Source organism: Ostrinia furnacalis, unplaced genomic scaffold (assembly GCF_004193835.3).
Source record: "Ostrinia furnacalis isolate ACB-3 unplaced genomic scaffold, ASM419383v2 OfSCF4162, whole genome shotgun sequence".
NCBI lineage: Eukaryota > Metazoa > Arthropoda > Insecta > Lepidoptera > Crambidae > Ostrinia > Ostrinia furnacalis.
In genome coordinates, this window is record NW_021134401.1 from 115693 (window position 1) to 141582 (window position 25890).

At 35.4% G+C, this 25890-nt stretch overlaps 1 protein-coding gene across 1 annotated transcript in view; it reads left to right on the plus strand.

Annotated features, from left to right (window-relative positions):
* The window catches only part of LOC114358994 (uncharacterized), a 200162-nt gene that overhangs the window by 101039 nt on the left and 73233 nt on the right, over nt 1-25890 (plus strand). The window contains exon 5 of the mRNA XM_028313210.1: nt 20957-21056. Within this exon, the coding sequence (XP_028169011.1) occupies nt 20957-21056 (100 nt within the window). The remainder of the gene's footprint in view (nt 1-20956; nt 21057-25890) is intronic.

Below are 25890 nucleotides of genomic sequence, written 5' to 3' on the forward strand. Positions count from 1 at the left end.
ATAATGATATTAGAGCTAGCTTAGAACTAGTGTCTAGACTCCGCTCCAGTCAAATAGTGTTTTCTATTGCTTCAAGGCCACTTGTAGGAAGGAAGATAATTTTACTACATCCAAATGCACATTTAACATTTTATAAGGCTTTCGATATTACCCAGCCATATTCCGTTTGAGAAGTTGGGTACCTATTTAATATTACGATCTTTAATATACCTCCAGATCCATCTCGGTTATTTCCGAACAGTTGAGTGGGTCCGTATTCAGCTAATTTTACGATCGCTTACAGCAAATGCACTTACTTTTCAAATATCCTCGAGATATTTTACTGGAATGTTGTCCAAGAACTGGAATCGTGAGAACTTTAAAGTAGTTCTACTTAGGAGCACTGTTTTTGTACTGCTTTAAAATCGTGCTCATCGTATCGTTAGGCAGTAGTGATGTTTTGTCTTTTTGAAACTAAGCACACTTACAAAATAACCTATGCTCTTTATTTTTATTTCAATCCGATAATTGGCCTAAACATTGAAATTAAACCATCAAAAGCCTTAATCTATGCTTGAGATTTAATCTTTGAGCTTTGTTATGTAAATCTGATTGATTATTAAACACAACATCTCCTCATAAACCGGATCTTATACTTAGGCTGGGTTGCACCATCTTACTTTAACTTTGACAAACGTCAAAAACCTGTCAAACTGCATACAAAAAGCACCGGTTATCGTAATAGTTACGGTCAAAGTTAGGTGGTGCAACTCAGCCTTAAGCTTCTAATTTTAACCATAACTATAGCCGATGTTTTTAGTATGGAGTTTGACAGATTTTTGACGTTTGTCAAAGTTAAACTAAGATGGTGCCACTAAGCCTGAGATTGCTATTGTTAAATTTTAGTATGGTGTAACTGTACGTTAAGCTTACAGAAATTGACAATATTCAGCCCCCAATCTAATACTGATCAATACTGAACGGGTCCCCTGGCTAAACCTATCAAAGAGGATAATGGGATGGTTACTAAAATGCACGCCATAGCACGTTAATTAATATTTTAGTAATAACATAAGCCGCCAATATCCTCTGACTATTAATTGGTTTCCATTGTTGTACGTTGTATCGTTTAAAATATGGCTTGTAAAATTTGTCTTTTATTTAAGAAATAAAGCTTAAATGATTTTATAGAAGAAGATGAAATGAAATGTGAATTTAGAGTTCCTACAAGTATGCTATTGTGTTGTGTTTCTTTTTTTTTCTAAATAAGTAATTTTCTAAAAATAAATCTAGAAAGAACTTTATGGAGTTCGCAAATATTGACTGCGAAATTAAAAGCCAAAAGATCAAAGTATCGCTTATATTGAAGGTCATAAGACAGAGCCTTAGTTAATTTAACAATATGGCTCCGTTTCAGTGAACGTTTTGAATTGGAATAAGTGAAATAACGACAAAGACCAACTTTCAGAGAGGAAATTGATTTGACCCACGAAATTAGCGTGTTGTGTAATAATTGGACTTTTCAGTCTGGGGGCACGGCAGTGCCCCCACCAAGTCGAGCAAAAAAGCGGCACGGCCGTACCATCCTTTTCTCGAAGCAATTCAGGCCATTTTCGACCGCCTGTAACTTCGTTGTGAATAAAACTAGAAGGCTGAATTTTCATTAGCTATGCAGGCATTGTAAAGACACGGTATATTTAAAATTTCATTCAATTTGAACCAGTAGTTTAAGAATTATAACGGGTCAAAGTTACTTAATTTTGTCACTCACTGACTCACTGACTCACTGACTGACTCACCGATCATCAAAATTCTAAGGCACTTCTAGCAGACCTAGAAGCTTCAAATTTGGAATATAAGTAGTGTTTGGTGTATGAATCAAGGAAAAACTAAAATATTTGGGGGCACGGCAAATTTTTCAATTTCGGTCCAGTTTTCTAGATACATAACTGCTGTCTACAAAATACAAAAAGAAATGAGATTTGGGGGCACGGTAGTGCAACCGCCAAGTCGAGTAAAATTTTTCAATCTCGGTCCAGTTTTCTAGATACATATAACTGCTGTCTACAAAATACAAAAAGAAATGAGATCCCATCAAAAACAATACTTGTCAAAAAAACCAAGTCTCGCAACTCAGTTGTTCTACGGTAAAAAGTTGTGAGATCCATGAAAACACGTGTAAATTAAATTATTTAGTGCGATGGCCAAGTCAATAATTTATGTAAAACGTTAAAGATTTCCTGGCCTGGACTTGGTATTACATGGATCTCACAACTTTAACTTGGATATATGAGAAAGTAACTAAATTAACATTTTAATCAATCAAACATCGATTATTTAATCGATATTTGAAATCTGTATAGCAAAACGGTGGACAAAACGAGTGGTCTTGGGGATTTAGAACACTGATATTGGATTAGAAGTTGAATGTATTTCAAATAAAACCTAGGAGTAAGAATAAGAAGAAAATATCTTTAAAAACTGAGACGTGGTGGGACAAATTGTACACTAACCGCTAAACCGACATTATAAAAACAAAACAAACGGAACCAAGACAAATAAATTGGATCTCTTGTTCTGCAGCCCTAATGGAAACAAATGAACGGTGGTAGTCCTTGAAGCCATTCTTTGTACTGATAGCAGCTCAAGCCTCCTCACTGTGGAGTCTTAATCAGTTGTAATACAGGCGAGTTTGCCACAACAATGTAGCCTGATATCTGTACATTTATTTCACCTGAGTCACTGCGGTCGAGGTGCTTTTAGTTCGAAAGGATAGAAGGGAACCGCAAAGGAGTTATTTCGCACAGAATATTAAATCTCTCACAAATTTTGATTTCCAAACTTATTTAATAACCTTTTAACCTAATATTTAATGTTATATTGAAGCTTTTACGAAATAATAGAGATCTTATTAAAACCTCACACAGAAACATAAATGAATAAGATTATCACCAAGATATTAAAACTATTACCTGAGCTATTACTAGTAGGTACTAGCTACAATATTAAAATAGTAATAACCAAAAACCACCGGGTAGTCAAATACTTCGAAACATTCTGAGCAAACTCAATTTTAGTTTTTTGAGGTCACAAAAACATTATTTTCCCTCACACAAACACTTGGCAAGTTTTTCGACCGCCTAAGTTTCCGAGGTTTCCAAGTTCGCTGAGCGAACTGAGGCGACCTTGACGATGCGCTATGCTTTCCTCGCACCAAACTTTATGTGTACACTACGCAAGAAAATTGTTATTTGAAAGTTTTTGTTTCCTACTGCCTTTTTATTTTGTTTAGTGCGCCAATGCAATACGACGAAAAGTTGAAGTACTACTCGAAGCCAATACTTTCAGCAGTTTTTTTGTCGTCTGTCGCTGACTTTTCATAGATAACTTTGAAGTCTGATTGCTAAGTAAACTAATTATACCCTAACGACGTCAGACTATTGGTCCAGAAGTCCACAGAGTTCTTTTTTAATTAATTGCGAAAAAGTATTTTTCTTTTTGGTCTTTGCAAGCGCGTAAAGTCCTTATCACGTATCCCTTGGGGATCTTGTGGGCTTTTAATAAAAATGGTCAAAGGCTCTTAGATTTGTGTAACTGGAAATTACTTACAACTTTTCTCTTCGATCTAGTGAAGATCGCGGGAAGTACATACCTGGATGCGGGAAACGCAGGACCGGTCGTTTTGGAAATCCTTAGGGGAGACCTTTGCGCAGCAATGGATGTCATTTGGCTGAAAAGAAACGAATTAACGAATTTTAGAATAGGTTCCTGACCTAATCATATAAGAACAAGTAGGTCAGGACTAGTAATCGAACTAATGGTGACCATCGCTTCACTCAACCTGAATGCACGGAATGTAAAATGTCAGACTCACCACCCTTGAGAGACGTTTTGCATGAAACTACCACTGGTCTTAGGTATTAGGACAGTGCATTAGTGGATTAATTTTCTGAAGTATATACGTTAAGCCAGCTTTGGTGTAGTGGTTCGATAAGGACTTCTATGCCGAGAGATTGCGGTTTCAATTCCCACACAGTACATTTGTGTGCATGAACATAATAATCTGGTTTAAAAAGGAGTAGTAAGTAACATATTCTCAGACATTTAATGCTAGTCTAGTACATTCACAGCTTTAATCTTTTGGCAATGCCAAAGCAATTGAGGGTTACGTAATTCTTCAATTATCAGGTGTTCCTTATCATGTCTATTTGTTATTTGTTTATGGCAAAAGTCAATTTACATGAAGATTTAAAATAAATCCCCGGGATCGGGGCCGCGGGCAAACTTCTGCTGATGATGTGACAATCCGGAAGGGTATTCCGTCCCCTTTTAGGTAAAACAAAAAGGTGTTTATTTGCTTTTAGTTGGTCCCTCGTCATGCAGGGATCACGATGTCTATTCGAACTCGGATCTTCGAGTTGGAACGCAGTTTTTATACCGCTTTAACGATGGACTCAATTCTATTACGGAATTGTAAGTTTCCTAGTGGGTAGATTGTTGAATTACTTTAATCGGAATCTCGGGCATAGTAAGATAACGATTAAAATTAAGAAGGGCTTAAATAAATATGATTGATACTTACTAACACAGACCTCGATTGAATTTACTAACACATCATGAAATAAACAAAATATAGAAGCGACAGTTATAATAGTATTTACCTGTGTACTCGGATGTATCTTCGCTACAAAATAATCTTCCAAACTTATGCATACCTAATTAAATGTACATATTAATTGAAGACAACGCGAGCGTTTTAAGGATTCAAAGTTAAACATCTCAAAATGCACGAGGGGGTTGTGCTCGTGCATCAGCATATCATTAAAAGTTTTGTGTTTAACGATATTTATAACAAGATGGAATAGGGAATATTTTGAGAAGATGCTTTAAAGTGGTACAGACAAGGTTGCGATTCAAGTTATTGAAACAATTTGAAGTTCACGTCACGTCACGACATTGTAACAACCCTGATTTTATGAGTGGTCATGAAGAAGCGAACCCTTATGACTAAAACTCAGATTGTAGTTTCCAAATAAAATTGTAGACTTAGATTGTAAATAAAACATTGGGCGTTGAGGATTACAATGGTTACCTGTTGCACAGCAGTTATTTGTAAAACCTATGATTGTGTACGTATTTACTTAAATAATAAATAAATATAGTCTTTATTTCAGGATTTTACATCCCATATTATCTTACATAATAAATATTTCAAAAAATGTAAATTGTAAAGTTGGAGACAATAATAATAACTTACCGATAGATCCGTAGGAGAACCAGAGTGACTAACATAGCCCGCAGAATCACTAAAATCAAGTGGCAGTGGGCGGGGCACATAGCTCGTAGAGCTGATAGCCGCTGGGGCAGGAAAGTTCTTGAGTGGCGAGGTGACCACGAGCTGGAAGACGTAGCGTGGGCAGGCCTCCCACTAGGTGGACCAACGATCTGGTCGCGGGAGGTGCCTGGATGCGAGCGACGCAGGATCGGTCTTTGTGGAAATCCTTGGGGGAGGCCTTTGTCCAGCAGTGGACGTCTTTCGGCTGAAACGAAGGAACGAACGAACATACGAATGGAAAAGGCAAAGATTGCAAGTAAAACACAAACAGTTTATAATGATATCGCTGCTACATTTACTAATTGGCCTCTACTCAAACACTCGTCTGTTCTAACAGCCTTTTATTAATTAAACTTTATCTTTATTACGTGAATAAATGATACGGACGATCTATTAGGCCAGATTATACGGGTCAAGAATAATTGCGTGATTAACAAGATTAACAGAATGCTTAGTATCGAATTTGTTACGTTTAACCAGACAACAGACCAATTTTATGGTCCCGATGTAATATGTAGTTACAAATCAGCGATTTCTGACTTGCCGTTATTTGGAAAATTTTGGCGCACTGTTTGAGAACCGGACTGCTACACCAGAGGTCGCGGGTTCGATTTCCGCACATTACAAGAATTTATGTTCATAAACATGATCTGGCGACCACGGACCTGAAGACGTAGCGTGGGCAGGCCTCCCACTAGGTGGATCGACGATCTGGTGAAGCTTGGATGCGGGCAGCGCAGGACCGGTCGTTATGAAAATCCTAGTCCAGTACCTCTAGTAGGAAAAACTTTCGAGTTCGTTTCGTTGCGTATTCAAAGTGTCATCGAAAAATTTTGTATGAAAAATTAAACAGCGCCCCCTATATTATAGCCGCCCTAGGGGGCGCTGTTTAATTTTTCATACAAATTTTTTCGATGACACTTTGAATACGCAACGAAACGAACTCGAAAGTTTTTCGTACTAGAGGTACAGCAGTGGAAGTCATTTGGCTGAAACGAACGAACGAACGAAACATGCTCTGGACGTTATCTATGTATTTACTTACTCTTCTGCAAGGCATTGAACTACATAGCGTTGAATTTTCAGACTTGAGATGAAATCATTGAGCATTGTCCCACAGACGTATAATACAGCAAAGCTCGTACAAGCCCATAGAGTAGCAAGAGCTCTTATTATAACAAACTCATTCGACAGGCAATGAGCAGCCCGTATATTGCAGCCGGCTCGCCCCTCGAACCGATGGCAAGGGATATCCAATTAAAATCGAATCTCTCTTACTGTAACCACAATAATGTGCAATATGTGCTTGTTAAAAAAACTTTCAATCTTGTGAATATTAAAATTGAATAGTAGGTAAATTCCAGCGAACTTTTTTGACAAAATTTTAGGAGTCTATTGTTGTTAAACGAGTAGTATTCCTGTTAAGGATGGACTGAACACTTCTTAATCGTTTTATTATTTTATCAGTTCAATTAACAGAATACTACTCTCTTATTTTCAACCAACAATTTATTTACATTGTTTATTCGTTCGGACCGCATTACGTTTCACGCTTCGTATTTTCATACTCATTCAAAGTTAATTTCTAACTTCTGACCACGACTACAATAAAATTGCGTGGTACAACCAGCGGCATAATCCCATCAGCTCACTCCGACCGCAGGTGTATGTACATTATACGAAGTTCGAGCCGCATTGTATGAGCTACTTATAAATGAAGCAATTTAGCAGCTCAGAGAAATACCTGCCATACTTCATTTGAAATGATTTCTTAAGATTATCGTGTAACATAATGTAGATAATGATAATGATAAGCAATAAACGTTTTTATTATTATTATTATTATTTTTATGAGTTTTATTAATCCTCGAAGATGATTTCTTCGGTACTGACGACTGACTCACGGGCCTAGGCCAAGTGAGCCGCGTTTGCTGGATTGGGGTATTGGGAGTTGTCGTCCTGCAAGAACTTCCTAACTATGCGACACGTGTTAAGGATAGCGGCTTTCTGCATTGTCATGTAAGTATTTTCCTGAATATCTAGATTGCGGAGGGCACTAAGTAGGTGTTTGGGTATGATCCCGGTGCTGGAGAGCACCAGTGGCACGATGTATACCTTGTCGATATTCCAAATTTTAAGTATTTCATCTTTGAGTTCTGTATATTTATGAATTTTTTCGGTTATAGTTTTATGCAAGTTATGGGTATTTGGGACTGCTACATCTATAATGTGTACTGTTTTATTTTGTTTATCTATAAGAGTTATATCGGGTCTATTGTTATGCACGGTCCTGTATTATTATTATCATATTTATGATGAAAACTTATTGGCTGGTTTGGTAGTTCGTCTAATAAAGAGATGGTAGGGGTCGGGATACACTGGCTCCAGTTGTGGGTTCAAATCCTATGAGATAATGTAAGATTAATGAGCATGGGTGATACTTGTATTTGTAGGTAGATATTTTGTTGTTTATTAATAGCTGTGACTGTTGGAACAATTTTATCATTTAGTTTAGTTGGCAGTATTTTTTTAATTTTGTCAAATCGGTGGACCGACGACCTCATAAAGGTAGCGGGAAGGCGCTGGATGCAGGCCGCCACCAACCGGAAATTTTTTTTTTGGAAATCTTTGGAAGAGGTTTTATGATAATAATTGTCAAATTGATAAAAATGGTTTGGCTCTTTTGGTATCACCAAAAGTGAAACTACAATCTTTATCTTAAAGGCCGGCAACGCACCTGTAACGCCCCTGGGTCTGCGGGTGTCTATGGGCGACGGTAATCACTTACCATCAGGTGATCCGTCTGCTCGTTTGCCTCCTATCACATAAAAAAAAAAAAAACAATCTACGATAAAGCTTGTCTAGAAGATAATTATGTATTCATTCGTACCTTGACGCCCTCTGCCCCATCTAGGGGACATAGGACCATAAGTCAAGTAAGTCATTCGTACCTTGAAAGTTTGTACTGCCCTGACTTCGGCAGGGAATCGCTCTCCTTGGCTGTACGGATTATGAAAGATATACCAAAGCGTTAGGTGTGGATAGTAGGTATGTCGTCCATAATAATATAAAGGTGGCTTGCATGGAAAGACGATGTTTGTTAGTTTAAGCTCTAAACTTTCTGAAGTAGTCTATAAGAACACGATCAAATTGATCGATCATGACGTGATTAAAAGTAATTATAATCAAACTACACATCCTTAACATATTGTGTTCCCTTACGTAAAGACATACAGGGTGAGCGGAAATTACCCGTCGACCCAACATCAGTGTAATGAAGCTCCATAAGGAACCTTTCCTCATGGCACAATTAATCCGGGGTTACCACCCACTTATAATGTGTTCCTTAAGTCTTTACCCCAGTACAAACTAGTCTATGTAAAACGGTGGTCCTTATTGTTTCGTAGGAGGAAGAAAGATTAGATGCTTACGAATTTTAAACTACAGATTTTACTAACTACCTATAACTCCATTTGTTACAGCCCACCATAATAAGCGATAGGTAGATGAAAAACAAACAAGACCTGGAATTTTCTGGATATAAAAAGTTAATAGGTATTTTTGTTCGTGTGCTTCAACTAGATTTTTTTATGCATAATAAGGCAGGTATTTTCTTTAATTTGTTTCATGTTGTTGAACATGAACAATCAAAAGATGCTGAAAGTCTTAAGTTTTATGAAGTAGAAATCTTTCAAGCACAAATTACTACGTTGTGGGAAATCTTATTTTGAACAGCTTAGGTCAAAGTTTATTATACTTTGAGTACTAAAAAAGGTTCCGCTAGACTAGAATACGAGTATAATTATGTATAGTATTTCCCACTACGGGTGCACGTCACTATAAGAATGTTTTTAACAAATTCCACGGTAAAATGACAATAATGTGGCAACTATTGTAAACATCCTAAAGGTATACTCATGTCTAAAGTTACCCAAAAGTCGACCGCAAGGGACTTTGATGGACTGTTGAAAAGCTCCAACTATGTTATACATTATTATACAAGCACGAGTTGGGATAGGAGACGTTAGTTAACTTGAGACTATTATTAGAATAGGAGGCTTTGTTTTAGATGAATGTTAAAATTAAAGTTTATATGCCCATAGAGATCTGAGATCTAGGTTTAGAGACTTACGCCCGTATTCACAAACGTTGCTTGCTTAAGTAAAGCAGCAAATCGAACGCACAGCGTTGAATAGAGCTTTGTGATTGGTTCATTTGTCACTCTGTGCGTCCAGGAGCACTGTGAGACCTCATAGTAATGTTTGTGAATACGGGCGTTAGACTGTTTTCGCAATTCATAGGTTCTATTCCCGGGTGGTACAGGTATTTACATTGTTTTTCGTGGTTATGAGTTACTGATGTTGATATGATGTACCTCACTCGTTAACCTTGTTACAACCTTTATGATAGAAAAAGAACATACATAGTACAATAAAAAAAAAACAGCTGAAACCATAGTTGGAAAGACTTATATAAATGGTACAGTATTTATTGTACTAGAGACAAGTAGTCAAACAGTCCCTGTCAAGTATTATTCAGCCCCAAACCTAGAAAGAGTGGCAACACTAAAACTAATATCAAACAAAACTCATAAGCGCCAAATAAAGTACGAGTGGTCCCCTCCACTTCGCACAGCGACCCAGAAGTAAAACGTATTACCAGGTCATCATTCGAGCTGCTTACCCTAAGTTACTTACTAAATTAACTTTATTTTCTGTTGTAAAAATACGGTAAAGAACATAACGACGCGATAGATGCTTGTCCGCGTTGCTACTCCTCGTCAGGGCTGGCAAAACATAAAAAAAATATAAGTTTAACTTGAATTCAATTATTTTTTTCTGCAATCAATGTGGTAAAAGCTTAATACAAATTACTTGTGTTGAACAAGCTTTTGAATTGATGGCATTGCATGTAGTGTTCATTCAATTAATTTCATAGTTTTCATGACGATTGCGGTGTTATTCTCAGTAATTACGCTACTACATTCCTAGGTATGATGTCCATAAATAAAAGCCCCAGTCAATGCAAATCAGCCTAATGAAAATTCAAAATTATTTAATAATAAAAACCACGTAAAAAGTACCTATCAACGTTTTTGTTATGAAAAAATAAACCTTTTATACCTATGTCGTCGCTTGCCTCTCTAACTGACGTATCTAAATTTTTTTTCGAAACTGAGTTATCTACACCATCTTGATCAATTTCGCAAGACGAGTCGATCTGTCTAATCGCCTGAAAATTTTGTAAAATGTCAGTTACGTCAGTTAGAGAGGCAAGCGACGATGTATGAGTTGGCAGTTGGTGACCCTACAAGTCTCTCCACAGAAGGGACAGAGTTTTGTCCTTGCCGTTATGAGGCGCCTCCCCTTGATGGCCCTTCACGGAACTATTTGACCCAAAAGCGCATTGGAGATCATTCGTTTGCAACTTTATTTATTTATTAACTGAGTGAAACTGGATAGATATTGCTGGAGACTGGAGAGGTTATAAATTGAAGGTATTATGGCAAGAAAAGGTATCCTGTAAGTAGGTACATACGAGTATTCCATGACAAAGGCCTCACCTTAGTACCAACACAGTACCAAGTAGGTGGCCATCCGCACCGCCTTGGTCTTAGAACAAAAATAGCAATATACAGTTATTGTTTAAAGTTCAATAATTAATTTATTCTTATTACTTATGTACAGATAATTGTAAACGGACTTTTCGTTCGTTCGATCGTTCGTTTCAGCCAAATGACGTCCACTGCTGGACAAAGGCCTCCCCCAAGGTTTTCCATAATGAACGGTCTTGCGCTACCCGCATCCAGGCTCTTCCCGCGACCTTTACCAGATCGTCAGTCCACCTAGTAGGAGGCCTGCCCATGCCACTGACTTTCTGTACCAGTCGGCAAGTGGCAATAGTTTCTATTTTCGCTCAAAAATGTTTTAGCTTTTCGTAGTATTTTAGGATCAAGCAAACATTCGCATTTGTTACGTTGATGGATCCAATACTCAATACTCAATACTCAATAGTTTATTGCTTCCATAATGTTTACAAAAGGTGTTATTGGTAAGGTAAGATACAATTATGGACCCTGTCGGGCACTGCATTTTAGGAGAGAGGAAGATTTTTAGATTTATTTGGATTTATTGCATTAATTATTCTATGATTATTAATTATCAAATTTATTTTTAATCTGTATTTATTATTATTATACTTATTTAATATTTATTATTCATTATACTTATATTTATATTTTCATCTAAATTATTGCACTTAGGGCTACTTTTTTTGGCAGGATTTAGTTTTGGTATGTTATGTATATTATATCCTATTATATTAAAATTTATATACTTAGCATATTTATTTATTATTGTATACCTGGTATATTTATTTATTTAAAATTTATAGCATTTGAGGTTTATTTATTGCACATTATATTATATTTTACCATACATACTTAGTTGCATTTTTATTAGAACTTGTCTTCTAAGTATTCTTTAATGTTGTAATAGCTTTTATTAATAAGGAAGAGTTTTAATTTCTTAACAAAGATATTCAGTTTAGTTTCGGTTTTGAGAAAATTGGGTAGCTTATTAAATATTTTTATAGACATTACCAACGGACCGGAAGAAAACATTGACATTTTGGAATAAGGTAAGTTTAATTTATTTCTGTGTCTAAGTTGATGGGTGGTTTGGACATGTTCTCTTTTAGTGTAGAATTCAGGGTATTTAAAGACAAATTTACATATTTCTAAGATATAGATACACGGTAAAGTTAAAATTTTAAGTGTTCTAAAATGTGGTTTGCAAGTGTCCGTCTGTTCTATATTTACAAGTATTCTAATTAATTTTTTTTGTAGAGTAAANTTATATCGTTCCATCTAAAGTTTGAAATCGACCCCTTAGCAGTGCGTTTGTAATTCCGTTAAAAAAGTTACGACACTAACGCCCGTATTCACAAACGATGCTTGCTTATGTGAAGCAGCAAATCGAACGCACAGCGTTGAATAGAGATCTGTCATTGGTTCGTGTGTCACCCTGAGCGACCACGCGTACTATGAGACCTCATAGTAATGTTTGTGAATACCGGTGTAATTGGATTTCTGACAAGGGTACAATCAAGAGCAAGCATTTTAAGAATGGAAAGTACAGACGGCAGGTCAATTAAACACTTGGGATCTTATTTAGTTGTAATAGGATCGAATTTGCAACAAATGGGTAGCCTGTACATTGTTTAGGGTACACTGAAGTACATTAGCAGTGTTACCGCGGACCACGACATCTGTTTGAACATTGCACACACGACAGGTACTAATGAAACAACAATATTGTAGTTTGGGCGCGAATAATTCTATCACCACTGCTACAGACCAAACATAACAGTTAACTTTTCAAAATAAACTAAACTAAAACTTTTCATTATACTTCGATAAGTTGACAGATTCAACTGTGTGTAAATAGGTACGTAAAGTTATTAATTTAGGTAGCTAACTTATCTAGATTATCTATCTCTTTAAAGAGAGGCATTTTAATTAAGAAGTATTCTAATTATAATAAATGATAACAGTACATATGATTTCAAGCACCAAAATATTTTTTACTGTTTTTACCTATTCATACCTATTTAATGTTGATTAGAATAAAAGTAATTCTTAATAAGATTTTTACCCCGGAATCTTTCTCGTACCTTTTTAAAATAACAACTGAAATTACTTTTTAATCTGACAACTTAAACTTGAGAAAATTTGAACCATGCATCAATTTAGAACTGTGCAGGTTGTTTAATATTAGCTTGGCCAGGCTTGAAACGGTAATTAGGACAATGTCCACGCTTTGTTCGTCGTGAGTTAATAACGTTGCAATTGACAGCCTTTGTCGTTTAAGTACGACTCATTACGGTCAACTGAATCGAATTTACCTTTGATTGGATTGGCTGTTTAATTTTGTCATATTACTTACAGATTTTAACGATGACTTGATTTAAACCGCAGATTATATAAAGGTTTTATAATTGCTCTTTTTGCTGAAAAAAACAACTAATTAAAGGAATTTCAATGAAACTTAACAGTAGTATTACAGTACTTACATCAAAACAACATTGAGTTATTTGGTGGTGGACCGACGACATTTTAAAGGTAGCAAGAAAGCGCTGGACGCAGGCCGCTACCAACTGGGCAACATGGAAAGCATTGGGGGAGGCCTATGTTCAGCAGTGGCGCGTCCTGTGGCTGAGATGATGATGATGAATTATTTGGCCAAATAACAATGATATCCGTTTTTCAGTAATTTAATGGTATTAAAAGATTCATAAACAGTTTATTGCTCTCATTTCGACTTGGAATCGTCTCTACTTAATGGAACGGATACGATGTTCATGCACCTAAGAAATGTAATTTCAACTTCTAAATAAGTTTTGGGTCTAATGACTCTTTGCTATAGTTTTGCAAGTATTTACATAAAATAATCTGGACGGGCAGCGTTGCCTTCCAAAAGTACCAAAGGACATACTTATGGAATAGTTACACACTTTGACATTTGGTTTTTCGTAGTAAGCTTAACGTCAAATAAGTTCAGAAGTTCTGGGTACGGTCTGACTAATTCCCATTCCAATAGTGATACACGAAATTTACTTTAGCTGACAAGAAATGTAGGTAAATAGTATTATTAGAAAGATTTGTGAAGATGTTTATGTCCCGTGATAAGTGGAATGTCTGGAGGTCAGATTATTGTCGTAATAACATTTTCACATGGTTTTTTTAACTTATTTATTACAAGCGGCCACCCGCGACTTCGTACACGTGGATCCCGTTTTATCCCCTTAGGGGTAGAGTTTCGTAAAATACTTTCTTAGCGGTTGCCTACGTCATCATAACATCTACCTGCATGCCAAACAGCCCGATCCGTCCAGTTTTGGGCTGTGCGTTGATAGATCACTATGTCAGTCAGTCAGTCAGTCACCTTTGAGTTATATACACAAGTATTTAGAGAGACTTATCATTTTTTTAAGAATATTAGCAACTAGCGGCCGCCCGCGACTTCGTACGCGTGGATCCCGTTTTGCCCCCTTCATCTATCATACGCGGTTTAAATTTTTTCATACAAATGTTTTTTTCCCGCTAACTCCCGTTCCCGTGGGAATTTCGCAATATCCTGTTGTAACTAAGCTTTAAATTTACTAAGGTACCTGGACGCCAAATTTCAAGCGTCTAACTTAAGCGGTTTAGATTTTTCATACAAATGTTTTTTCCCGCTTACTCCCGTTCCCGTGGGAATTTTGCAATATCCTGTTGTAACTAAGCTCTAAGTTTACTAAGGTACCTGCATGCCAAATTTCAAGCGTCTAACTTAAGCGGTTTAGATTTTTAATACAAAAGGATTTTCCCGCTTAATCCCGTTCCCGTGGGAATTCCTAAGTATCCTATAACCTGCCCAGGAGTATGAAGAATAATTGTACCAAGTTTTGTTAAAATCCGTCGAGTAGTTTTTGTTTCTATAAGGAACATACAGGCAGACAGACAGACAGACAAACATTTTACTGATTGCATTTTTGGCATTAGTATCGATCACTAATCACCCCCTGATAGTTATTTTGAAAATATATTTCATGTACAGAATTGACCTCTCTACAGATTTATTATAAGTATAGATTTGTAAGTACAAATTAGTGATAACCCCTCGTAGTAAGCTAAATATGCTTGTGCTACGAATGGGCTCAAGTGTTAAATTCTGAAATTTTCACTAAAGGTTTACAACTTTGTGGAATATAAATAATTATTAAATATTAAACTACTATTACCACTAAATAATAAATACTACCTATTACTACGAGTCAAACAATTTCATATTATCAAAAACGTTGGCAAACGATGGCATCGGATTCCTACTGATGAATAATTGTAATGATTATAATGCCAAAGATCATCGTGAAATCTTTAACGAGCTTTGCAAAATAGTATACCCAGTCGAAACATTACGTATAAGACATAGTCTCGGCCTCGTCCATGATAAAGTTTGCAAACGCATAAATACAATACCTACTATGTTTTATAATTTAAAATACCTACTAACTGGTAAACCTTCTTTTAAAATTGCAAAAATTATTCAAAGCTAGCAGAGCTTTCAGGCTGTTTCTGATCTGAAGTAAAAACTAAATCATCACGTCAAATTTTTGTGTCATGTGTAATGTCAAGAATTACAATAAACACTGCATCACTTCAGTAAGCCATTAGACAGAATAATAATAATAATCACGTCAGTAATCTGTAAATTCTACGTAAATATTTAATTTTACCGGTAAATCGACAATCCAGTGATGGTGTTACTTGTAAAAACTGCGGTCTGCGTGTCTGTGTGTTTGTGCTGTATAATTGTGTTGACTATTGCAATGTGACCGGCGGGGGTGTGATCACTGCAGGTAATGTGAGTTTCCAGGTGATTTTCAGATGCGTTTAAGATGAGAAATAGGTAAATAAGGATAAGAAAAACTTTGTTCAGCATATTTAATTTTTATAACAAATTGGCAGTAGGTATATTACCTTTTCTTAAAAATAAGCTAGAGGCGCCCGCTCAGCAAAAATCGCGACATGACACAAGTCATGTGCGTGATGAGGATTTCGCGTCCCTTTGCTTTGACCGAGATGGTTTGACAGCGGAAAGGGTAGAACGGTTCGCGTTCTGCCAGCCATAAGGGCGCGCAATAGGGGACGTTGTGTCCAGTTATTAATACGGTCTTCATAATTTATAACTACCTACATCAAAGAGAAATACCTAGTCTGATTCATGTAATTTTTAACTTGTGCAAGACCGCGATAATGATTGATTTCTATTGTCTCTCGATTCGCTGGCACTTGAAGGGATAAGGGCTGCCTCAAGCAAGTGGAACCATATATCGATAAAATTCGTTTGATATGAATTAAAATTGCGCAAATATCTATAGCTAGACGACTGATAGTCGATATTTAGAGCTTCGAATTAATAACGACCCTTGTACTTAGTACTGGCTGTACTATATTATCTACTTGTATATTACTGTAAACGGCCACACGATTTCTGGTGTACCTAAATGTTCGTCCTAATTATACATACACAAAAGGTGTCCCCAGCTAGATTCAAACCGCAACCACAAATGGCGTTTGCGCACGGTATGTGACCCACAATTTTGCATGCGATCTCCAGTATTTGCCTATTTAGTTGTTGAAGTCATAATATTATCTATAATACCAAAGTCATCAATATAGTACACGAATAAAATCGACCTAATAATAGTCGACTCTAATTGTGTATATTATTAAATTGCACTGTAATAATAAGTATAAAAATCATAATTTTGTAAAGCTAGGGAAAGCCTTAATTAATTTGACCGGCCAGACGTGGGCACTAATAACTAGTTTACAAGGTTTTTTACTCAGAGATGAAACTGATATGTATCGGTAGAGTTATTAACCCTTACAAAAAAACTGAACTTAGAAAAAATTTAGGACGTCAAATTTTGTAAATATTAATTATGTTAATTTTTATCATTTTTATACATTTATCTCTAAAAACAATCAAAACTGAGTCGTGTTACTCCTTCTTTTATACTGATTAGTATCAGTTTCCCTTATTATAGACCAGCAGCAATCCGATAACATATTTTTATCCCAAATTCCTTGGTATCTTTCCTCAAAAACCTTCAAATCCTGGTGAAAACTTTCGCCATGCTCAACACTCACGCTTTCCAGGTTCTCAGGAAAAAAATCCAGATGAGAATGTAAAAAATGAATTTTTAACGACTTATTCACACCCATTATCTGGTAATTCCTCAATAATTTGGAAACAATTTCTGCATAATTTTCAGATAAATTTATAGTTTCCCAGGAAACTTCACTACTGCTTTAAATTAATATCAAGCATCTTTCCCTTACTGGAATTGCTGGGTAATGACGGATAAAGAACTCCTTCAGATTGTAGCACTGTTGTTTTGTGCCTGATGAAACATCAGGATATTGTATGTTCTTGGTTTTTGTTGTCAAAACCTGTAGTTTCAGTGAGGCAGAAGTAACAGTCATTAGTGTGATTTGTTGGTTCTCTCCATAACATTGGGGTGCCGAATTGTATATGTTTTCTTTTTGCTGCAGCCTAGTGTAATAATATACTTCTCAAATTTTCGCACACTACACCAGGAACCCATTTTTTATCAGGTTTGTTACCGAGATTTGAAAGTAATAGAAATACGACCGTTTTACGGCCTCAGTGATTGGTCTCTTCGTTTTTGACAATATAATTTGACCACAAACTTAGCAAAAGTTATTTGGGCTTAATTTACACTGCCTTGGTGACGTTTTAAAATAAGTGAAAATGCTAAAATAATACTTAAATGCAATTAAAATAAAGTAGAAACTCCGACACTGCTAACAAGACAGCTTACTTAGGTTAATGTGGATATCTCAAAAACTTGACGTGATAAAAATATGAGACATAATATTTTTGTAATAAGGGGGCTGGTAGAAAACACATCCAATATGAATTATCTTTGGGTAAAAGAAAAACTTTTTTTTTGTAAACTAGTATTTGTAGGTACTAAATGTTAAAATAGAAAGATACTATATATAATCTTATGAAAAAGCTTTCAATTAATTTTTATTCTAAAAATAACAGTTTTATCAAAATTACCTAAACAAGAAAATATCATAAAACTAGCTTTTGCCCGCGGCTTCACCCGCGTGAATTTTAGTGCCACAGATTTGCATAAATTATAGCCTATATGTTAATCTAGGTTACAAATAATAATACTGTAAGGTTTCAACCAAATCCGTTCAGTAGTTTTTGAAAGAGTAACAAACATCCACACAAACTTTTACCTTTATTTATAATATTATAGGATAACATTGTATACTAATAGAAAACTCTCTTTTAATACTTATAAAATAAAAATCAGCTTGCATTTACTAAGGCAGTTGTGGGTTTGACAGGTATTCGCTGCAATACTTCTCTCGAGTTGCATGTCTATTGAAGAGAAAATAATATGAAATCGCATATTTTTCTGTTAAAAAGCTAGCCAAGCAATTGAGATCTAGATTTTCAATCGATTTTGATGGAAAGTCAGTTATTTCATTCAATATCAAAACTGAGTTGCATGTTCTTTTTTTTCATGTTCCTAGATTAACCTATTTTAATTAGACATCAATAAACCAATAAAATTCAATTTTAACCTGCACATATTAAATAAATTAATATGTTTTAAAACATACGTACATTCTATCAAATGTAATACCTACTTATAATACAGCTAAAAATCTTCATACAATTTCTTTTTAGATTCGAAGTAAGTATCATAAGTAGAATCCCTCTTAGATAGTCTCACCTATGTCTTGAGAAATTACTAAATAATTCAATTGCTATAAAGTAACTTACACTGCGTCGAACTTAGTGATTGAGTAAAGCTCAAATACCAAATCCGTATGCAGTCAAGGTAAATTACTTAGCAACACTAATAAGGCGCTCAGCTTGACTTGGAAATCGCTCAAACAATTTACTACGGCAATGCTTACTTATGTACTTAATGGAATGTGTCAGCTAGTTTACAAAGCAATTTAACTTATAATATTCAATATTCGCTCACTTACAAAATAAGGAGGTAAAGTTTTATAGTCTTCTGGAATAAGTTTTTTTATTAGAAAATTGTTAGGTTGAAGACTTAAAACTTTACACAGGTAAAAATCACGAAACAGTTCATTAATTTAATAATAAAACTTTTCGTGGTAGTTTTATATCAATATTTTAATAGCAGAAAAAAAATGGCATAATGATAATAAACTAGCGGCCGCCCGCGATTTCGTACGCACGGATCCCGTTTTACCCCCATAAGGGTGGAATTTATAGTAAAATCTGTTCTTAGCGGATGTCTATTTTAAGGAAAATACCTGCCTCAAGTTTGTAGGTATTATAGAGTCTGAGATTTTGTGGTTAGTCAGTAAATGGTAGCTAAGTACCTTTTCAAAAACATTTCGTAAGGATTCAACTTTTTGAGCAGATACTACGAGTACGTAAGTAAGTTTCGTGATGTTGAAAACATTAAATTTCACTGAATGGGATTAAAATATAGACCAAAACTAAAAAGCCGGTGAAGTTATTTTTGAAATCCATCAAGAAATGGCTGCTAAATTAATTATTTAAATTACCTCTATATTTTCGCGTGGAACTTTGGCGGTGCCGTGACGTCAGGCCACCTGTTCAAGTTTCAATCATTTTAAATTTGGTCAGGTCTTGGATATGTAAAAAAAGGTTACACAATTTTACTAAGAAAGAATCTTGAGTGACCCTAGCTGAAAAATTAAAAACTACCTACTAGATTTAAAAAAAATCTGTCAACAGCACTGGACCAGTGGTGATTTACTGTTTGTACTCTGAATGACTGTCGTGTCTACACCGATCAAAATGGCGCGAATATTTGTTATGCGCAACTTTAGGGCCCTGTAACTTTTGTATTTGTAGATATATTTTCATGATTCTTTTTAATATTAGTTTTACTTAAAATTTCAAGATTTATTAAAAGAAAAAAAATTGAATCTTGTCCAATTCGATGTCAATAGTACAATTCCCCTTTAACAAATCACCAAAACCTAATTCCTACAATATCAATTCCTCGCTCTCATAATTTTTTATACTGTTAACACATACAGGAGCTAGTTCAGTTTCATAATTCCTAACAAATCAACGTCTCAAAATTAATCTTAAAAGGATACATTCAACATACATAATTATATTACTTGAGCTTGTTGAACGATAAGGGTTTTATGTTTATTTTCTTTTGTTCTCCTGAGTCTCGTAATAGTTTGTAAAATTAAACGGTACCTTCTGATGTTTTTGGAAAAAAGCTGAAATTCAATATTTTAAAGTCAACACAAAATCCAGAAGTGTTAATGACCGGACTTTTTTACCGCAAAGAAAATTTGTGGTGACTTGCAGAAAAGAAGATTTTTCCGGACTCATTGCCCTCGCGCCCTTTTGAATAAAAAACTGCTGAATATTATTTCTTACAAGTGAATTTAATACCTACCTTTTCTTTGGTTGGTTAGCTAAAAAATGTAGCATTTCAAGTTTGCATAGACAGATACTATTTAGCAACAGAATCTTAAGTCATGTTACTTTATTGATTGAAAATATGTTTTTATTCATTGCCATTGCCATTTAATGTGCATTTTCTTTGTGGTAAAAAAGCGCTCGGCATACATTACACAAATGAATTGGTTTCCATTTGCATATCATTCTTTGGTGTTGGATTACCCTCAGTTGCTTTGAAGTTGATATAAACTTTTTCAATCGAAGCTAAGTCAATAAAGAAAGTCATGCAAGTGGATAAAATAAATATAATAATATTAGTTTTAACCTTTATTTTAGAAATAGTGTAAACCCTTGAAAAAGTCGATGTCATAGTGACTTAGCTTCTTGCATTGCTTCTTCTAAGCACTGCCCCAAATATTGTCCCAAAGCAGTGGCAGGGTTAAAGCAATACTGGGACGTCTGTAGCGCTTTTTGGAAGCCTATTTGGGAACAATAAATAAGTTTTAGAGTCTTAACTTAACTTGCAAGATATACCGACAAACGAGACAGGTGAAACTAAATAAAAGCTGGTACAAAGTTTTTTTCAATGTGATTAACATGTTCATCTCCACAGGTCGGCGAGGAGGCCGAAGGTGCGCCGCCTCCTCCCCCTATACTACCGTTGTGTCCGGCCGGCAAGCCGGATGCAGATGTGCTGCCGCTCCTCAACGAAGGTAAGACATGTTCTTTTATATTTTGGATTTTAACACCACCGCACAAGTCTTATTTTGGACGGACCACGCGTTGGGTTGCATGTATTTTTTTATTTTATTTTATTTTTCTGTATTCAGAAAACCACAGCTCTTTATGTAGCAAACAGTCAGCCTATATCAGTACACTGCTGGATATTTAGCCGTCGGGATTATGCTCGGTAAAGTGCCGGAAAACAAAGCGTCTGACCTGTTTACACTACCCGGCTACTTTGTTTAAGAAACAATTATAATCTATACTGGCCCCACCTGTGGCTTAATTCACGTATTTTGACAGTCAAGATCTCACTGACATTCATAAGTCGTCCCATTGAAAAACATTTCTAAATCCGTATTCACAAGGGTCATTTTCGATAGAACGATTACTCTATAGGATCGCAACACTGAATATTTTTTACGTCGTCGCAAAATTGAAGATTTTTTACGTCGTGCCATTGAAAAACAGTTCTTAGTCCGTATTCACAAGTCCGAATCTTGCTAGTTGGAAATTTAATAAAAATGTTATAAAACGTTTTTCATTTGTTGAAAAACGTTTTATAACATTTTTATTAAGCGCGTTTTCCTGATTTTCAATAAAGTGCCGTAAGAATGGGGNGGTATTTTCTTTGCCTACTATTACTTCTCACTATAAATAAATTATTCTAAAACATTGTCACGTGATTTTAATTACCTATAAAATACATTATCATTACTAGTTTTACGTTTTAATACGTGTCATTTCAAAGCTGACCCTTTATTTAAATGAGTAATATTGTCAAAACACAATTTACGCGCAAAGCTTAATAAAAAAATTTCACCCCAAAAATGGTAGTCATAATTTTTCTTACAAATGACAGATAACGAAGCCAACTTTGCAACGCGAATTTTCCCTTTCAATTCAGAAGGCCATTATTGTCGGCCTTTTAAAAATCAAATCCACTCAGAATGGGGTTTCGCTCCTTGTGATTTGCTTCAATAATAACTTCGCAATGCACAGAATATCCTACTAATATTATAAATGCGAAAGTTTGTGTGGATGTCTGGATGTTTGTTACTCTTTCACGCAAAAACTGCTGAACGGATATTGATGAAACTTTACGGTATTATTGTTTAATACCCAGAATAACATATAGGCTGTAACTTATGCCGATCTGTGACAAACTAAATTTCACGCGGGTGAAGCCGCGGGCAAAAGCTAGCAAGTAATAGTTTTGACGAAAATTTTAAGAAAGCACTTAATTTTACGCTTTGAAGAAACAAAGGATCTGTTTGTAAACAGTACCCGCAAAAGATATTTTCTGGAGATAATGTCGATCCAGTTCTGAAAACTCTTTCACAAATTGAAAACAGTTTTTTCGAGTGTTAGGTACTTTTATCTCGGAAATGTTTGCAGATGGTGCACAATAGTCTTTCTGCAACGAAATGGAATATACAGGGGGACTTTGTATAAATAAAAGCTTAACCAAAAATGTAGGTTTTTAATTACTTTGCTCAAAATATGCTTAGAATCTTGACAAAAGAGTAATGATGTAACCAACAACCTCTTGATTGAATAACCAATCTTCAAGGAAATGATTTGATTTTAGCTACTAGCTTTCCCCGCGACTTAGTATGCGTGAAAATAAGTACTTTGAATAATTTTTCCTGTTTTTGCAACATTTTTCTTTACTACTCCGCCCCTATTGGCTGTAGGGTGATGATCTTCGATAAATGGACTATCCAATACAAAAGTATTTTTTCAAATCAAACCAGTAGTTCCTGAGATTAGCGCGTTCAACCAAACAAACAAACAAACTCTTTAGTTTTATAAATTACTTACTTTAGGCAGAAGGCAGGTAGGTTTCAAACCACCGATTTTCATCTATATCCATTTACAAGATAGACGCCTAATTGGTTAATGTACTCCAAAAATTTAGGAAGTTTGTGTAGAAATGGCTAAATGCGAAGCAGGTTGTAAGCTTGGTTGCAAGTGAACCTAGTATAATTAACTAGATAGTTAAAACGCAATTTTAGTCTTGCTAACCGATCGTCCCCCCAAGTTCGATCCAGCTATCGAGGGTAAAGTTTTAAACTGGTTCGAATTGCAATTTACCCACTCGGTAAAACTGGGATTATTTTCGACACGAAGCTTGTTCTACGACTAAATTATTATTGTTCGAAACCACTTCAACTTTTATGCCTCTTTGTGGATCCCGTGGACACGACACGCTACTATTTGAGTAACTCTTAAGATTTATTGGCTGTTCTACTTGCTGTTTATTTAGGTAGACGTTGTATTTTTTATATTCCCTGTAAAGACATTGTGGCAGTAAAAGTCGAAATCATCTTTTGCGGGTTAATAAAATCAACTACCATCACTTATCGTCCACCCTAATTTGGAAAAATTATCTAAAAACAACATAAGTAACTGGCACTGCAGCCACCTACGTTTTATTTTCCATCTGGACCAAAGTTGTATTTTCTTTGCAGCTCACTGAAATAGAATAAAAATATAAAATATAGTAGGTACGTTATGAACGATTTGTCTTCAATTTGCCTCGTGATATTGCACCTTAATCTTTACTCTAATGTAATATGAGCATGTATGAATGAATCAAGTTTCTTGCATGATATATTTTTACTCATAGATGTTACTCGTAAATTATATTTAACATTACCTACACATTCATCAATTGCCAGCATAATTTTTATGCTTGCAACATTAAAACCTACTAAACTTACTAAAATCTTCGACACAATAACACTATTTTAATCATATTATTATACAGGTCACACCTATATCATACAGGTCGGTGTACCTACGAAATACATACAGAAATATTGTTTTGAAAGCTCGTAATAAATTAAAAATGCCTTCCCGACATCAGGTCTGCGAAAATGATGCCATCTACGCTTCCTGTCACACACGATCGATTCGTCTTTAGTTTGAATCGGTCGTCTGTGACAGCGAGCGTGTTTGTCTCTTCACCATTGAAGCACACTTCTACTCTTCACCATTCACCGACTTCTGCATTCTACAGGACATCAAGTATTTCCGATTACAGTGGATGCCGCACACACAAGGCTATGGCCTCGCAGCACATTCTTGTGTGCGAAATCAATTGCAATTTGACTTTTAACTCAAGCTATACTATAACAAATTACTCTAGTAATTATTTTCAAGAGCAATGTTTAAGTTTAAGCTTTTTTCTTTTGTTGCTGTGTACTTGAAGTTGTTTGCCAAAACCTTAAATGTTGACTTCAGACTGACAACTATTTTCGACAGAGACTGAAAACTATTCCTAAAGTTTCTCCTTTCTCTGTTTTGTAAATTGTTTGTTCAGTAGTGATTTATTGTGAAGTTTTTAAATTCCATAATTATACCTAAGGTTAAAATGAAAACAGTAGAATGTTATGCGAATCAAAAGTAAAAAAAAAGTTTTTAACTTTAAGGAAGTCTAAGATCTGAGGTCACTCTTTAAGCTTTTGCCAACTTGTCTCAAACGACAAAACATTTTATCGTTTGAGGCAGATAATAATAAGCCTGTGTTTGAAACTGCGAAGACCTGCCAGCGTGAAGTAGAACTGTCCCCGCGCTCTGTTGCACACGATTGTCTTGTTTCATACGAAACGACTGTGTGCAACATTGCGCGTGTACACGTCATTCGACATTGAAGCAATAAGTAGAACATTATTTTTTTTGACACTTTTTGTAGTTGGGCAGTTGACACCATCAATAATTCCAATACTCAACTTCATAACATTGATATCAATATACTAGAACTACTAACAGTGTGGTTACTAAAGTGAAAATAATATGGTGCAACCCAGGCTTACCCAATTTATTATTGACGGGATTGCTACCATGTACCATAATTTCAGTTTCCTACATTTCGTCATTGTTGCAAGCTTGATCACGGAATAACTGAGGAATATCGGAAACTCGAAATCAAGGTACCATCGGCAACAGTGTTAACTATCCATTGCCTGTCGTGTCGTCTCGTTCATTCGCAAAGAATCACCATTTGATGAGAGCAAGAGCAAAAACGGAAATGGATAGTTAACAGTGTGTCCGTGTGTACATGAAGCTATCCCTTCAATAATAAATTATTATGTTAGTGACCATAAAAGTTTAAAACAAAATAAAATTAATTAAGGTTTTTAAGACCAGAATGAAGTGTCTTTTAAAAAAAGTTGTGCTTTAGAATTATTGGGGAGTGGTGGCAAATACACAATTAGTTAACCAATTATTGGAAAGTCAGCCCTAAATGCAAATTATAACGGATACTTAGTTAGTAAGTTAGAATAGAAGGCTGGTATTACGATTAGAGATGTGTCCGCTTGGTGATGTACGTGGTTGTTTCACTTTGTTTTCAATTGAAACGACCGCTTGTGATATCGAGCCGTTAGGCATACCTATTTAGTATTTTGTCCTGAAGCATGAAATTTTTCAAACAAATCGTGGGTCGAATCACGAAAAGGCGTATCTAACATAATGGCGATATTGAGTTAAACACACCATGTTAATAAAAAACATGTATTTTATAGCCTCACAAAAGATCTTAACTGAATTCATTTTCAGGAAGCCAGTATTGACAGGTAAAAAGGTCCCGAAATGCATTTTTCCATACTTCAAATAATCTTTCAAAGCGTCGCTCCTGTAAAATTGCTAAAAATCAGTTACACCTTTTCGTGATTCGACCCACGAAAATTAAAAAATGTATGTTCTGCATTAATTTTTCTGTATTTTGTGTTTAAAATCTTGTGTTTATCTTGTGTTTTGTACCCTATCATTATTTTGTGTGTAATTTAGAGTTTTCCCCCCATCTGTTAAAATTAT